This window comes from Cupressus sempervirens, chromosome 3 (genome assembly GCF_028749045.1).
Source record: "Cupressus sempervirens isolate cs-2001-9-10 chromosome 3, ASM2874904v1, whole genome shotgun sequence".
Lineage (NCBI taxonomy): Eukaryota > Viridiplantae > Streptophyta > Pinopsida > Cupressales > Cupressaceae > Cupressus > Cupressus sempervirens.
The window spans coordinates 611,226,167-611,241,427 of record NC_143120.1 but is presented as its reverse complement, the minus strand read 5'-3'; the positions used below and the strand labels follow the sequence as shown (position 1 = coordinate 611,241,427).

At 33.5% G+C, this 15,261-nt stretch overlaps 1 protein-coding gene across 1 annotated transcript in view; it reads left to right on the top strand.

Moving 5' to 3' along the window:
- The window catches only part of LOC149568158 (P-loop containing nucleoside triphosphate hydrolases superfamily protein), a 153,573-nt gene that overhangs the window by 73,791 nt on the left and 64,521 nt on the right, over positions 1–15,261 (top strand). The window contains exons 10-14 of the mRNA XM_089821162.1: positions 8,585–8,665; positions 8,861–8,929; positions 9,026–9,085; positions 9,194–9,355; positions 9,769–9,825. Of these exons, the coding sequence (XP_089677288.1) occupies positions 8,585–8,665; positions 8,861–8,929; positions 9,026–9,085; positions 9,194–9,355; positions 9,769–9,825 (429 nt within the window). The remainder of the gene's footprint in view (positions 1–8,584; positions 8,666–8,860; positions 8,930–9,025; positions 9,086–9,193; positions 9,356–9,768; positions 9,826–15,261) is intronic.

Here is a 15,261-nt window from a genome sequence, read left to right as displayed (position 1 = left end):
CATGCATATTGTATGGTCATTGGAAGTGAAGTACGGTGTTCGATAAGAGATGATGGTCATATTGAGGTGTGCAAAGCCATACTTGGAAGGATGAATTCTCCAATGCTTGATTAAAGGTCTAATGTGAGACTCGACGATGCTAAATACTTATGAATCAACTGAAAGTCAAAGATGCACATCATATTCGCTACACACAAATATGTACGCGAAATATGAAGAAATGAGGGGAGATGTCGTGTAGTGAGTTGGTCGTACGTTAGAGGGGAAGAGTTGTTCGTAGATAGGAGAAGCTAGCAGTCGGCGTCAGTGGAACAAGCCCAACCTTACAAACAGTAGGTAGACGTAGGGGTACAATCATGCATATCGGATGGTGATTGGAAGTGAAGCACGGTGTTGGATAAGAGATGATGGTCATATTGAAGTGTGCAAGGCCATACTTAGAAGGATGAATTTGCCAATGCCTAAAAAAAGGTCTAATGTGAGACTTGACGATGCTAAATAAATATGAATCAACGGAACGTCAGAGATGCACATTATATTCGCTAAACACATATATGTACACGAAATACAAAGAAATGAGGAGAGATGTCGTGTAGTGAGTTGGTTGTACGTTTGTGTCTGTAGATAGGACAAGCTAGCAATTGACGTCAGTGGAACAAGCCCAACCTTACAAACAATAGGTAGACGTATAAGTACAATCATGCATATCGTATAGTGATTGGAAGTGAAGTACGGTGTTGGATAATAGATGATGGTCATATTGAAGTTTGCAGGGCCATACTTGGAAGGATGAATTCGCCAATGCTTGAAAAAAGATCTAATGTGAGACTCGGCGATGCTAAATAATTATGAATCAACTGAACGTCAGAGATGCACATAATATATTCTAGACACAGATATGTACACCAAACACAGATATAAGCAATTTGTTACTCAAGCATGGAATTATATTTGCAAACAAGGACGGTGCTCGAATTCACTTGATCCAAGCAAAGTACAAAAAGTAGCCCAGAGTCCTACTAAACCAACATTAGCCAAATAGGGAAGATCTTTCACTTCCGAAATGGCGCCACAAGCAAAATTCCATTTAGAATTTGTAGAACAACAAAATAATTCAAGCTACATACCTATAATAACCAACTCGACAGACAAATACTTCGTCAAAGGAAAACTCACGAGGGAGAATTTAATGTGTTGACACACGACACGATAACACCTACAAAATAATAAAAAATAAATTGGGTCTCGAGATATAGTAAATCGATCGGTCCCACACCCAAAATTTAATAACTTATTTTGATTATATGATGGGGGTATTACATAATCCATATACTAACTTTTATTATGTTGTCTGCATGAATTGATGATTTGGTTTATAAAATTAGTAAATTATTAATTAATGTTGTGAATTGATTTTAATATCTTGGTATATTAATTATTTAATTAATCATCATTATTCTAATAATAAAATTAAACATATCTAAGATGGATATTGACAATAATTGAGCAAATATATAAATTTAAGGAAAATAAAAATATTTATATATACATCAATCATGGCTTCTAACTTTACACCACTACGAACATGAAACAGTATCCCTAGTGCATATTTATCTATACATCAGTCTTGGCTTGTGACTTTACATCACTACAAACACAAAACAATATCGAGAGTGCATAGTTGAAAGTATCAAAAGTCGCATATAGGAATTGGATGACCTTTGCAACAAGGTGGACCACAAAAGCAAGTCCTCGAAGGAACAAGGAAGGAAAAATCAAACATCCTTTGTCTATCCTCAGTTGCACCACGAACAATCAAGTCCAACATCTAGGGTTAGGAAGAGAGCTTCAACATCCACATCTTACCAAAGAATCCTTGGCAGAGTAATTGTCTCAAAATGGGAAGAAGGGCATACATAGCACAGGTAACAAGGTCAAAACGAATATCCCTAGTCAAGTATATCCATAGGATGCTTGAACATAAAAGCTTGTCAGGATAGATGTAGACATCCATCCCATCCAAACCCCCAATAAACTAGACATAGTGTAATATCCCTTGGTAAATTTGGCTCTATTGTGACGATTTAAGATCCAAGGAATATTGTCAAACACTTGTCTTCCGAAATTTGTACTTGTTCTTTGTTTCAGTTGGTTATGTTTTGTTTTCCAAATGCTTAAAGATGAATGTAAAAGGGTTCAAGACATAATAGAGTTGCAATGCAAGACTACTCTTTCGATTTCCAAAGGTTTATGAAAATTGAAAATGATTGTAACAGATTCCTACGACCAATAAACATTTCAACAAATACTTGGCATGCATATGAGCGATTCAATATCAAAGTTCCCTAACACATTGCTAGTGGGACGAGTTTGCAAGATGGGTCAACCCAGCTGAGTTATGTCAACTCGACAACTCAACTCACCGAGTTTTGGGCATGACTCGGCTGGCTTTGAGCATACCCTTGCAATTTTACTTTGCAATACAACACTTGGCTAAGGGGGTGAGAGGATTTATAGAGATATGACATTTAAGGTACTTTTATTTCCTCTCTTATACTTTAAGTTATATTTGTATATATATTGTCAAGATGTTTGAGATATTTTCAACTACATAGGAGGTAAGATGCAAAATCTAGGTTTTGGGTTTTCTAAAAAATTCAAGTCTCAGCCAAATTCCAAGCTCAATACACCTTCAACACTCTAACCCCCCATAATGTATCCTCACTTATTAAGGTCAAATTGAAGCTAGGACAAGGATTCTGTAAAGATTTTCAAGTTTTTAATTTATTTCATCCAAAATCCCTTTGGTTTCAATTGCATATTCTTGACAGACTTAGCTACAATTTACATTTTACTTATATGATTCATTTATCATTTATGTTCCATGTTCATGTATGTGATGACAAATGAGCTTTTATATGATGATGTTATAGTGTCTTTAAGTTTTATTCAATAAAGGGTGCATGAAACAAGTTTTGAATCGTTAAATATCTCTAAATTTCAAGGGTTTTTTCATTTTGCCAAGTCATAGCTGAGTTGTTGCGGAGTCATAGACGATTCACGAGTCGAGTCGGTCTTGCCAAGTCCGAGTTCGTGAACTATGCTCAATATAAACTTAAATGAATAACTACAACAAAGGTATTTCATCAAACAATAATTGTGCAATCTTTTAACTCTTTATTTTTGAATGTGAAGCCAAGTACAATGTGCCAAACTAAATTATGTTAAAATACAATGAGAAACCTGGAATGTAATGGCAGTTTCTGTTGAAAACACTTGACAGTGCTCCTGCCTGTAAAAAATTCTTCAACCTATGACATTCACCAAGGCTGCACTAGCTGTGGAATCTACCAATATGAACAGAGAGACATTTTTTTAGGTGTTTACGTCTGTTGAAGACCACACCCAAACCTGGTAATGATTTCTATAGGTTGCAGCAAAAAGTTAAATCTGGAAATGAAGCTACAGTCTGATCTACAATGGCCACAATAAAGAATCTTCAGGTCTGCAATTGATCAACCTTCATTGTTCCTCCATTCCTTGATAGAATCCCTCACTTAAGGTACAAATTGGACTTCTGAATGAAACCCATACTCTGGCAACAATCTTAGATGCTATCAAAACGGTTAAACCACCTTGCAAATCATTTAGCCTTAAAAATCATCCATTACTCCTGAATAGATCCCTAGTATATTGGTACAAATCATTGGATGTTTCACCAATTTTGAGTGCTTTGGCAGTGTACAATTAGCAATTCTACAAGAATGCAAATACTGAAACCCTTATCCAAACCTTTCACCCAAATTCTCAAATTCTCAAATGCTAGTTGAATGAATTCCATTTCTCTCATTTATTGGCATTTTAGTGTTCACAAGAAGAAATCTATTATGGCTTCTTCATAAACTTCTTTTTATTTATAAAATATTTAGCTTTTGTTGCACTTGCTTTTGATGTGTTTGAAATATAACATTTAGTTATATTTCCTGAGTTTGTTGTACAGAAAAATAACAAAAGATATATTTTAATAATTACTTATACCTTCCTTTAAATTGGCACTTTACATTATTTCTCATATGCACTTTGTAATTTGACTTTATAATCATTAAATAACCCCTTTTAACAATAAAGTCAAATAACATCTAATGATGCACACTTTTAATGCATTATTAATAAAGTATTACTATTAATATTTAAAATGTCATAGCTCCAAAGATACTATTTCTCGATTATGTCAATACCAAGAGATAACCCACTACATTTATTGCTAATTAGGACGCTTTACCGAAAATAACACTGACCATAATTTGAATTACTATAAATTGTAAGTCCCTCAAATTGAGCCCACTGGCAACTGAGTCAATCACTGGGCATGTCATGAGTTTGGGCACACTTGTTAGATATTTCAACTCCTCAACAATGACTTACTATAAATTGTAAGTCACTCAGTGACCGCTCCAACTAATGATATTGAATCTCAACACCTCCCTTGCTGTTCAAAAAACATTAGCCTACCTACACCATGATGACAACGAACCACCAATCCAAGGGAAAAGGCATCATTTGCAAGCATCCCAAGAAAGAAAGACAAACTAGAGGAAAGCAACTCATCCACAACCACCTCCACAAAGAGCCCAGTTTCGTAAAGGAACATATCCTCTACAACTCGAAAAGAAACAGGGCAAATGTCCACCTTGTAAACAAGGCCACTATGAAGACTCTTCCAACATTGTCCTCATCTTCCTGTGCATCTTGCTCTGCAACACCATTTGAATTGCTCCTACTGCCCCCTTTCCTGCCGATCACATGGTCCATTCTTGTGATTTTTTGGATTTTTTTTAAATCGCTTTGTGAAATTGTATTTGACATATTTTTTACAAGTTCATCTACAAGTCAGACTAGAAAAGGGAAAAAAACACTGTTTGTGACTTATGGTGTTTGAGATTGGGGTGGGACATTTCATAAATTATACCTGCTATGGAGTCTCCTTTGCACCTATCAAAATGTTGCCAAAAAAACCTCTTTTGGTTTACCTTTTAGGGGATCACTTGAAGTCATTTTAAAACGATCTTTCTCAAAACTGTAGCCCTTATTATAAGCTTTCCAAAAAGTATGGCATTGAATATATTTAATTTGATTATTACATTTTTTCCTTTTACGTGCATGCAGTTTTTTGCCCAATGTCAAGGTCTTTTTATCACATGTGTGGAAAAATAGGAAAGTAGAGATTTTCTTTAAAAAGTAGCTCTCCTGTAGCTATTAATTTCCTTATTTCAATAAAAAGAAAAATAATTTGGTTGAATACAAGAAAACTTATGCAATCCCAATGTTACTTATGTCTGAATTATAGCTAATCTCACTATAAAAAGCTATAAATATTTTTTTACACCACAAAACTATGGATAAATGTTTTCCCTAGCTATCAGTATTACAATAATGTATTTGAAATTTTACTATTTTATTCTTTCCAAAATTAGATTATGCTATATTGTAGTTACATCACTTTACATAAATACTCTTGAGTATAAACAAAAAGTTCTTAAAAGTTGCATAAAGGGAGTTACAAACTGTTTCATGTTTAAAACTACAAAAACAAAAATTACAATGTACATTAAAAAATAAAATTCATTAGTTTCAATTTCTTGTATGTGCGAAAATGTAGGACAAATCATTGTGGGCTGGCCACAGATCACCTTAAAATCTTGAAATGCCAATGTTGAATTTGAAGAGGTTCTCTAAATTAGATTTCTTTTCTTCTATAATTCCTAGAAATCTGAAACTACTTGCAAACATTTTGATATATATATTTTTTCCATATACATCTCTCTCTCTCTCTCTCTCACACACACACACACACACACATAGAGACACACACACACATAGTAAAGAAATAGCATAGAAATATAAAACACAATTTGCACTTAAATGTTTACTTTAGAAGTATACTGTAAGTCTCTTAGCCCTTTTCACTAGGACAACATAGTTAGTGAAGTGCAAACAAAACTGAAATTACTTGGTGTCTGGTAATAACAGCCTTTCTGAGTTATGAAATAGGAATTCATATAAATATAAATTTTGGATGAGCTTGTCATTGCTCTTGAATTGCAGTAGCCTACTTGTCTTTCCAAATTACTTCTGAGGAAGACAAAGGGTAACTAACCTTAAGGGACGCAGAACTAGAAGCCTTAAATTTGAGGATTTGCTGCAGATGAAGGTTACTAACATTAGCATCAAGCACCTTTCTAACTTGAAACAACCTGTTCCCTTCCATAGTTTTAAAAGAGGCTATCAAATATTGTAATGAGCAAACTTTGGTCAAAGGGAGAAATCATTAATCCAGCAACCTGCAATAGGCAAGTATTCTTTGTCTTCCACCTTTTGTATGCTTAAATTATTTGTTACATTGGTTGACATGTTGCCTACTTGGTGTCCTTTGTACCTTCTTGTTTCCTTCAAGCCCACATCAACAAAGGCTTTTCGCTTTTTTTATTTGGAGGTTGGCTCAGTGAATTCTGGACTTTGTGCATGCCAAACATTTTTGATTTTGGTCAATATATGTCATGTCCCCTCTTTAGTGACATGTCATTTTTTAGTGGATTTGCCTATCATGGACTCTTGTAGGCAGATGGTTTTGGTGAGAGAGTCATTCTGATGATTATTTGGGGATTGGATGTTCTTATTTGCTCTTGGAGAGATGGTATTTATTATATTTTTATTATTATGTGTTATGCAAGGCCAAATGTTATAATTTTGAGTTGAGTTGCACTTTTTATTTTATGAAGTTACATTTTATATAAAAATGCATTATAAAGGGATTTCATAAGAATATTTTACGGATACTTCTAGAGGTTCTAGTGGCTTCTTAGAGAAGTGAATAAATAGAGTACTTGGCCTCTCATTTGGACATCCCATAACTTGAGTTTACACTACCTTTCTCTTCGAGCATTTGTGGCGCCATCTTGGTTTGCATATTATCATTTCTTCTTTAGGAATGGAGTCTCCTAAGGATTTTGCATAATTGAGGAGGTGAAATATCCTTTGAAGGGTTGCACATTTGGAGGTGATACTACAGTCACTTTAGCTAGGGCATCATTGGGCCTAAGGCCACTTTCAGCATTTTAGCATTTTAGCATTTTAGGAGGCATTTTTAGCAAGGCCGAAATTATAGGAAGCCGTTTTTAGCAGGTCCGAAATTATAGGAGGCCGTTTTTAGCAAGTCCGAAATTATAGGAAGCCATTTTTAGCAGATCTGAAATTTTTGGAGGGTTCTTTCAGCAGACTTGAAATTATAGAAGGAGGGCATTTTCTGAAGACCATTCATTTTCAGTCATGGATTGATTGCAAGTCATCTTTAGAAGGCATAATTGTGGTGGAGGAAAAATTTATAGCTGTTGGTTCATTTTTGCTACAAGTCTGATCCAATTTTCAGAATTTCAGGATAGGGCTTTGGAACAACATTTTTGTTCATATCTTCCTCATTACTCAACATATCATTCTGGGTATTTTTGCATCAGATTTCTATCATCGAGGAGATAAATATTGATGCATTTTGGAGTTCCAAAATGCCATGATTTATTTTTAAGGAATTTTTCAAAACTCCTAGACATTTTTGAAAATTTGCAAGGAAGTACATTTTCAGATTTGGGATGACTTTGGCTTGGGTGTTGGCATCTTCAGCATTGGTAAGAATTATTACAGCCATCTACAATCAGGTTCTTCACTTCTCATTTGGCATTTGGTATATTTTCTGAGAAATGTATGTTTTCAATCGAGTACAAAATATAGCTTCAGCACTTTACTATTTTACATTGTACTTGTCTTTGCTTGCCATTTGACATTATTGGAATCAAAAGAAGGCTAGGATTTTGCAAGTGAAAGAGTATTGTAATTTTTAGATTATCTATATTGCCAACCTAGGGTTTGATGATCATATTATTGGCTGAAATATGTATGGCATTGTTGTAGATTGTTGATATATGAATGGCATATGGTTTTGAGCAATTTCTGATGTTCAGCATTTACTTTCAGTAGTAGTCTTCAGTTGCATGCCAAATGGTTGACAAAATTTCTCAGTTCAGCATTAGAGGTTTTTTTTTTAGTGGCCTATTGGTAGGGGTCATTACAATATAAATTGATGAATATTGGCAATTGCAAATGATATTTTTAACATAGTTTTGTTGAAGCGTTTTTATGTACCATACTCATGTTTTTGTGGGGTTGAACACTTGCATAATGTGGATGAATACTAAGAGGAATATGACCATAACCCAAAGTTCAAGTTTTTTGTTGTTTCTCATGAGGCTGTTATGTTTGTGTAATTCACATCTCTATTGCAAGTATGTTCATGTGATTTATTCTATGCAAGCAACTATTGATCTGAAAGTCTCTGGAATTTATATAATCTTACTAGACTATATATCGACCCCTGTGTATAGACATGCTCACATTGTATTATGCTTTTTTCATTTTAGTTGACTTTCTGTTTGTTGTCTTAAGTACAGCTACAATAAATTACATCTTTGTTATCTACCATTTTCTTTAGTTCAACAAAATTACTTATTTTGACTCGCAGTTATTTAAATTGTAGATCCATGTTGATGAAACTAAGGGGACACTTCAGTTTGCAAGCAGGGCATTACGTGTCACAAATTGTGCTAAAGTCAATGAGGTATTTTTTGCCTTTTGCTTATGAATTCACTGTTATGCTGATTGTATAATGTTTAATCTGTTGTTCAGAGTTGCAATTCTTTTATGTAATACTCTAATGGAGATTTAGAAATTTCTGACTGAGATTCAAAGGTAACTGACAAGTTTTTCTATGGTTGATGCACCTAAGCTTTTGTAATATTATTTTGGACCACAGGTCTTGACGGATGCTGCTCTATTAAAGAGGCAGAAAAAGGAGATTGAAGAACTACGTGCAAAGTTGCAGGTTGTTGCTTTACAACTATATGCCTGTCACAACTCTTGGAATATTTTATGTGGAATAGGCAAGTTACAACTGACAGATAACTAATTGTATTTTCAGGGATCTCATTCAGAGCATATGCCAGAAGAAATATTGAACCTGCGCAACACGTTGTTGCAGGTGCAAGATGAGATTATTTATAAAATTTTGTTGTCAAGTATTTTGTGGTTTAGGTTTCTGTTTTCAGTAATCTAAAGTAATGTCTTCTTGGTAAAAATGTTTATTAAGAGTGAGTTGGAGAGGGAGCGCATTGCTTTAGAGTTACAGGAAGAAAAGAGAGTACAAGCTGAACATGAACGCCAATTGAAGGAACAAGCTCAACGAATTGAGAACTTGAGTACGATTGTTTTGTATTCAGCTATGGACGATAGAGAGAAGTGTGCTAAAAAGGTGTCCTCAAATTTTTTCATTATGTCTAGATTCATGGGTTTGAAATTAATTTTTATATAGGAGGAAGAACTCGTGCAAAAATGAAAAGTTTTGTAGCTGCATTTCCTAAAGGAAGGAAGTGTGGAGTAAATTTCTGATCATTTCATTTCTTGTTACATTGTTCTTTTTGAGGCTTATGTCTTTTTATATGTTTAAATCTGCTAGAGAAACCTGTTATCTTTCTACTCTAGGATGATAGATTTTAGAATTTAAGCAAAATAGATAAAAAAGTATTGCAAAATATTATTTTCAAACTTAATCAAAGTATCTAATGAGTATTACAGATTAACATGCAGAATGAAACTATACTTAACTGTTCACAACACAAATAGTACTTATCTGATCCATTCAAGTCATATATCTTTGTGTTGCAGAATAACAGACGTGAAACGTGGTGCCCAAATACGTTATCCAAAGAGTTTTCACAGGAGGTGAGTTTTTGGACACAATCTTTTATATTTATTATGTAAGAGTTTTTATGAAAAATAAGGTTAGTTGAGCATTCCGCCTGTTTATTTTGTTTTGCTTGGAAAATAAATAAAAAAGTGATTCCAATTAGACTTACAAGTTTTTTCATGTTTATGAAATGTATACTGTTATGCTGTGATTTTCCATGACGTGTGAGGTGTTAAAGTTGGTATAGAGTGCATTGATACCATATGGGAGGTGAAGATTAGCTCAACACCCTAGGATCACCTGCAAAACAAAAAGACAACCTTCCACAAGAAAGCATGCAAGAAATGAGCTTGCTTGATAATAAAGTCTATAATTTATGTTCTGATCTATAATACTATTAGAGATAAATATCCCTATTTTTGTTTCTCTCGTCTTTGTAGATTTACTTTTGTTTTTGATGGTCACTCCTCTTCTATGTTTCCATATTCTCTCTTTGTTCTATATGGAGACTTTCTCTCTCTCTCTCTCAGAATGTTTCTATTTCTCTTTTTGTTCGTTATAGAAACATTCTTGTGTATACTTGTATATATAAATCATTTATGATCTTTGTTTAGTACACATTCATTATTCTACCATAATATGGTATCAAAGCTGTTTTTTTGAAAATCTTTAATTTCTTCATGAAATTTTTACACATAAGATTTTCAAATTTTGTCTAGCCTGTGTGTTCTAAAATTTGTTTGCAGGGATATTTTCTAAAATCCATCTAGGGTTTTTGTGTATTTGTTTTCTCTAGGCGCCTTTTCTCCTACAACTCATGCTTGATCTGCCTTTTCCCTGCCCATGCGACCAACTTGCTCTAAAAAATGATTGGTTTTTGTGGTGTTTTTAAGCTTGCATTTGACGTTTTTTTGAGCCTATTTTTCTACCAATTCATGGCCTTTTCTTGGCATTTCCGACTTGTTTTTTTTCCTTTGTACATCGTTTGCAAACAATGATGTCGAGTGTGGTTTAAACCCTCTTTCTCTGGTTTTTGTCTAGCAGTTTCATTTCCACTATTTTTTACAATAAAATCTGCCATTTTTGTAGTTTTTTAAAAACGGCTTGGGTTTCTTTTGAAACTCTCTTTTTTTGTGCCTATTTTAAAAACTTTTTGTAGATTCTTGGTGGGTTTTTGCAGAGCTTAACTGGATCAACCTTCGTTTTTTCTGGGTGCATCGTTTTCCATGCCTCAATTTTGGAGCCAGCAAATTTAAAATCTAATTTTAGATTCTTTCTAGGTTTTTTGTGGTCTTTTCTGGGGAGGGTATTAGAGTTAAATCTCTCTATTTTTGTTTCTCTCTTTCGTAGATTTACTTCTATTTCTAATGGTCACTTCTCTTCTATGTTTTCATATTCTCTCTCTCTCTTCAATATGGAAACTTTTTCTCTCTTCAGAATGTTTCTATTTCTCTCTCTTTGTTCGTTATAGAAACATTCCTGTTTATACTTGTATATATAAATCATTTATGATCTCTGTTTAATAACACATTCATTATTTTGCCATAATAAATACAATGTGTACAATGACCTTGCTTATAAATGCAAGGATGAAGAATATGATTAAAGAAATGATACAATCTATCTTAATCCTATATTTTGAGACAACTAACATAAAAATATTAAAATCCTAAAGATAATATGTGATCAAATTGACAACTAAAATTTCTAGAAAGATTTCGTGGACCTAAGTGAATGTAGAATGTGAATGGAATCCACTAATAAATTAGTTGGGATAGATTACCTCATTTACACTAACATTAGGAAGAACTATGATATAGCCATATGTGTGTGGTGGATGGGGGATTCATTTGGTTACTTTATAAAAAGAAGTACCAAAGGAAATGCATTGCACCTATAATCTAGCATCTAACAACTGGTGCTATAAAGGTACAATCATAGTTGGAGAACTTAGACTTGTTAAAAATTTGTCAAGCCCTAAAAAATAATTGGGTTACTTTGTAAAAAGAAGTACAAACATAAATGCATTGTACTTGAAATCTAGTATTTAAAAAATGGTTTTCAAAAGGACTTTGGCCTGCTTTAAATGTACAAGCATACATGGAAAACTTGGACTTGGCAAAAATTTCTCGAGCCTTTAAAAAAAAAAAATTTGGAAAAAATTGAGCTAGTTTTTGAAAAAACTCACAAACTTAAAAAACATTCTAAATTTAATTAGAAATGCACTTTTTTCTTTTTTGCAAAATTCAATGAAGAGATGCATTCAATGAGTTAATTAATGAGAACATAAAAGAAACAAGTTGAGTTTAGATATATAAAAATGCAAAGTGGGTACAAAGTTGAATTATCATGTGAAATGTTGATTGTTCGAAGCAAAATAGTAAATAGTTTCTACAAAACTAGAAGTAAATACATCTTTACAATTACATCATCCTCTTCCCGTTTCTACTAGTATATAAGGGAGAGGAACTAGAGGGTCTAGTCCTAGAAGTAGAACTTGTGTTGGGCGCAAACGTGCCTTCTGGTTCGTTATCTCTTTCAATGTGTGTGATTTTGGCTCGCTTTCCATCTTGGACGTATCTCCTCCTGGCACTGACAATGACTCCTTGTCTAACACCTCTTCTCATCGTCCTCCTCGTCAATGTCATGCAATGTGAAACAAAATACACCCCCTCCTCTACGACTTGGCTCTCCAAAGTAGTGAGGTCATCCTTTGTAAAAGTTGGTGGTTGCTCTTGTGCTATCTAATCATTGTAAGGATCTATATCATCGAAGTCAATTCAACCAATTGGTGATTCTTGTGCCTTCTTCATGCTTAACTTAAGATTATATTGCTCAAAGACAAGGTCATTGAGGTGTTTTTGGGTTATTTTATTTCTCTTCTTTGTGTGGATGGACTCAAATAAGCTCCAATTGCGCTCACAATTGGTGAGCTACAAGGATGATGTAAGATTTTGAGAGAAAATTTCTTTAGATGTGGGGTATTTCCACCCCAACTTTGCCACTATGCATCGAAAAAATAAAATATTTGAAAACGTAAGAAGTAGAGAGAAAAGTGAAAACATAATTTATCAAATGGCGAAAATTACAAATGTTTTACTTGGGGTTTGAGAGCCTCTTGCTCTCTTTGCCATCTCTCAAGAGAATAATTTACCCTTTGATTCCACATAGGTTTGTTGTTCAGTCACGACAAGGTCTCGCTCCACAATATTAATTAGTTGCCTCCGAATGTATATATAGACAAGCCCTCCATGACCTCTCGATTAGGACTTGAAAATGAATTATCATACTTGAAACAAAAACAAAGTGAAGTCAAGTTTTAGTACACAACACAAAATCAAAGTGAACTCAAGTCTTAATGAAATCGGAAGAAGAATCTTTGTATTTGAAATGGGGGCTGATGAAGTAACCTGCTACATGTATGGGTTGGTGGAGCAGATTGTTCCATCTCAAATTAACAATTTTTGTAGTGAGATCAAAATTGAGTCTATTCCCCTTGTAGTAATTTTTTGTAGACTCTTTGGTCCTATCCATGGCCTCATAACAAGAGCATAAATCCAACAAGGGGCTCAAACACCTACAATTAAAATTAGGAAAATACAAATTAATTTACAAAAGATTAATTAATGTAGTTACTAACTTTAGTAAGTTACAAATCAATAATGAGAGATGTGAATCAAGAATAATTAGAAATTAAAGTTTTCAAGTTACCTTCACAATTTGAGAAGCCTTGTCCAAAAATATTGGTCAAAGATTATGTGTGCGACAACCTCTCCTTTAAGCTTCTTTGAATAAGTTTAGTCAAGCGTTGGCTAAAATTTTTGTACATCACTAGCTACAAGTTACAAAAATGTGACTTTAGGCAACATTTCATGAGATTTTTCTCTCCTCTCAGCAATAGGGGAGGCTCCCTTCTTATTGTAGGTGGCTTCAATAGAAACTTAAATGAAATTACAAAAAACATGGTTCTCTTTATGATTTCCTCTTTTTTCAAGAATGATTTGCATACAACTATAACTTTCCAACATGACAAAAAGTCCTTATTGCTACAATAATATCGGTGACCTTAGAATTGATGTAAGAAAAACACTAGGAGCAACAGTTTACTTTTAATATTTTGTGAAACAAAAACAGAAACCCAAACTCTCTTGCATTTGTCTTGATTGAAGAGTCAAGCAGAGTAACTAGTACGGTACAAAGTCTCTTATTGGATACTCTCAAATTCAATAAAAACACTTATAATTGAAGCTCCAAGTCTTCAAAATTAAGTGATTATATAACCACTACTATCTATTACAATTTGTCTTCATGTAGCATAAAGTCTTCAAAAGTTCAAATTGACTCTGAATTCAATAGGCAAGGCAAAGTTTGCACGATTAAATTCAAATTCCTTTTGATCAAAGCTTTAAAACTCACAATTAATATCCATAAAATGTCGTTATGTAACACCTAAAATAGACACAAAGTTTGAAACCAAGTTGTTTTTTGAAAGCAATCTGATTTACATCCAAGCACAAAGTCTTAGAGTGCACAAATTTTTTTGCCTTGACAAAAGATAATTACTTACAATGAGCTCTCTCCTTTATATAGGAAAATAGGAGAGAGAAAGGTGGAAGGAAAAAGGGGAAATCCTCAACCACCTTGACTTATTCTCTAACAAATTCGCCAATTTGACTTGGGCTAGGTGAAGAACTCATTTTAGATTTGCATCTACGTGTTATAATGAGATGCAAATCTATTTCAAAAGTCCACTTAAATGGCGATTTAAAAATGCATATGTATTAGATTATTAAAAATGAACTTCTAATGCAATAACATATGTAATTGCATTTAAAAGAACACCTTTAATGATGTTGGAACTTAGAATTTATTGGGAGTCAGTTTTCATGAAGTATTTTCAATGTGAATTTATGCAATGACTAATATAAATCCTACTTTTATGCATTTAAGTTATCTCATGTATTTATATTTAATATTTAACTACAGTTTTAAATAAAGTAACATGAAAATAGAGTTAAAATAAGCCAATTTTAATAAAACATTAAAACCTATGGTCAAATCAACTTAGAATGAGTCAAAATTCTAAAATGGACATCAAAATCCACTTTAGATATTAAACATAATTTTGTATCGTGCAATTTCCTATAAAAAGCCCATTTTAAATAAAAAATATATAGTTGACCTGAAAAACTTGAGTTAGACTACTTAGAATTGGACCTAAGTTGACTCGAATCAAGCATAATTCCAAGGGCCATTCACCTAAGGCAAAAGCAAGACCAATGATTATTTACAACACAAAGAAAAAAGATGGACATGAAAATTTACTGAAAAATGAGTGTTTGTAGTGCGAGATGGAAAAACTCTTACCAACAAACAATTGGGGATAATCTCGATAGAAAACCTTCAAAAGATTGCATAGACAATCCTACAAAAAGAACAATTCAGAGATAATGAATTGTTTTCATGCTGCC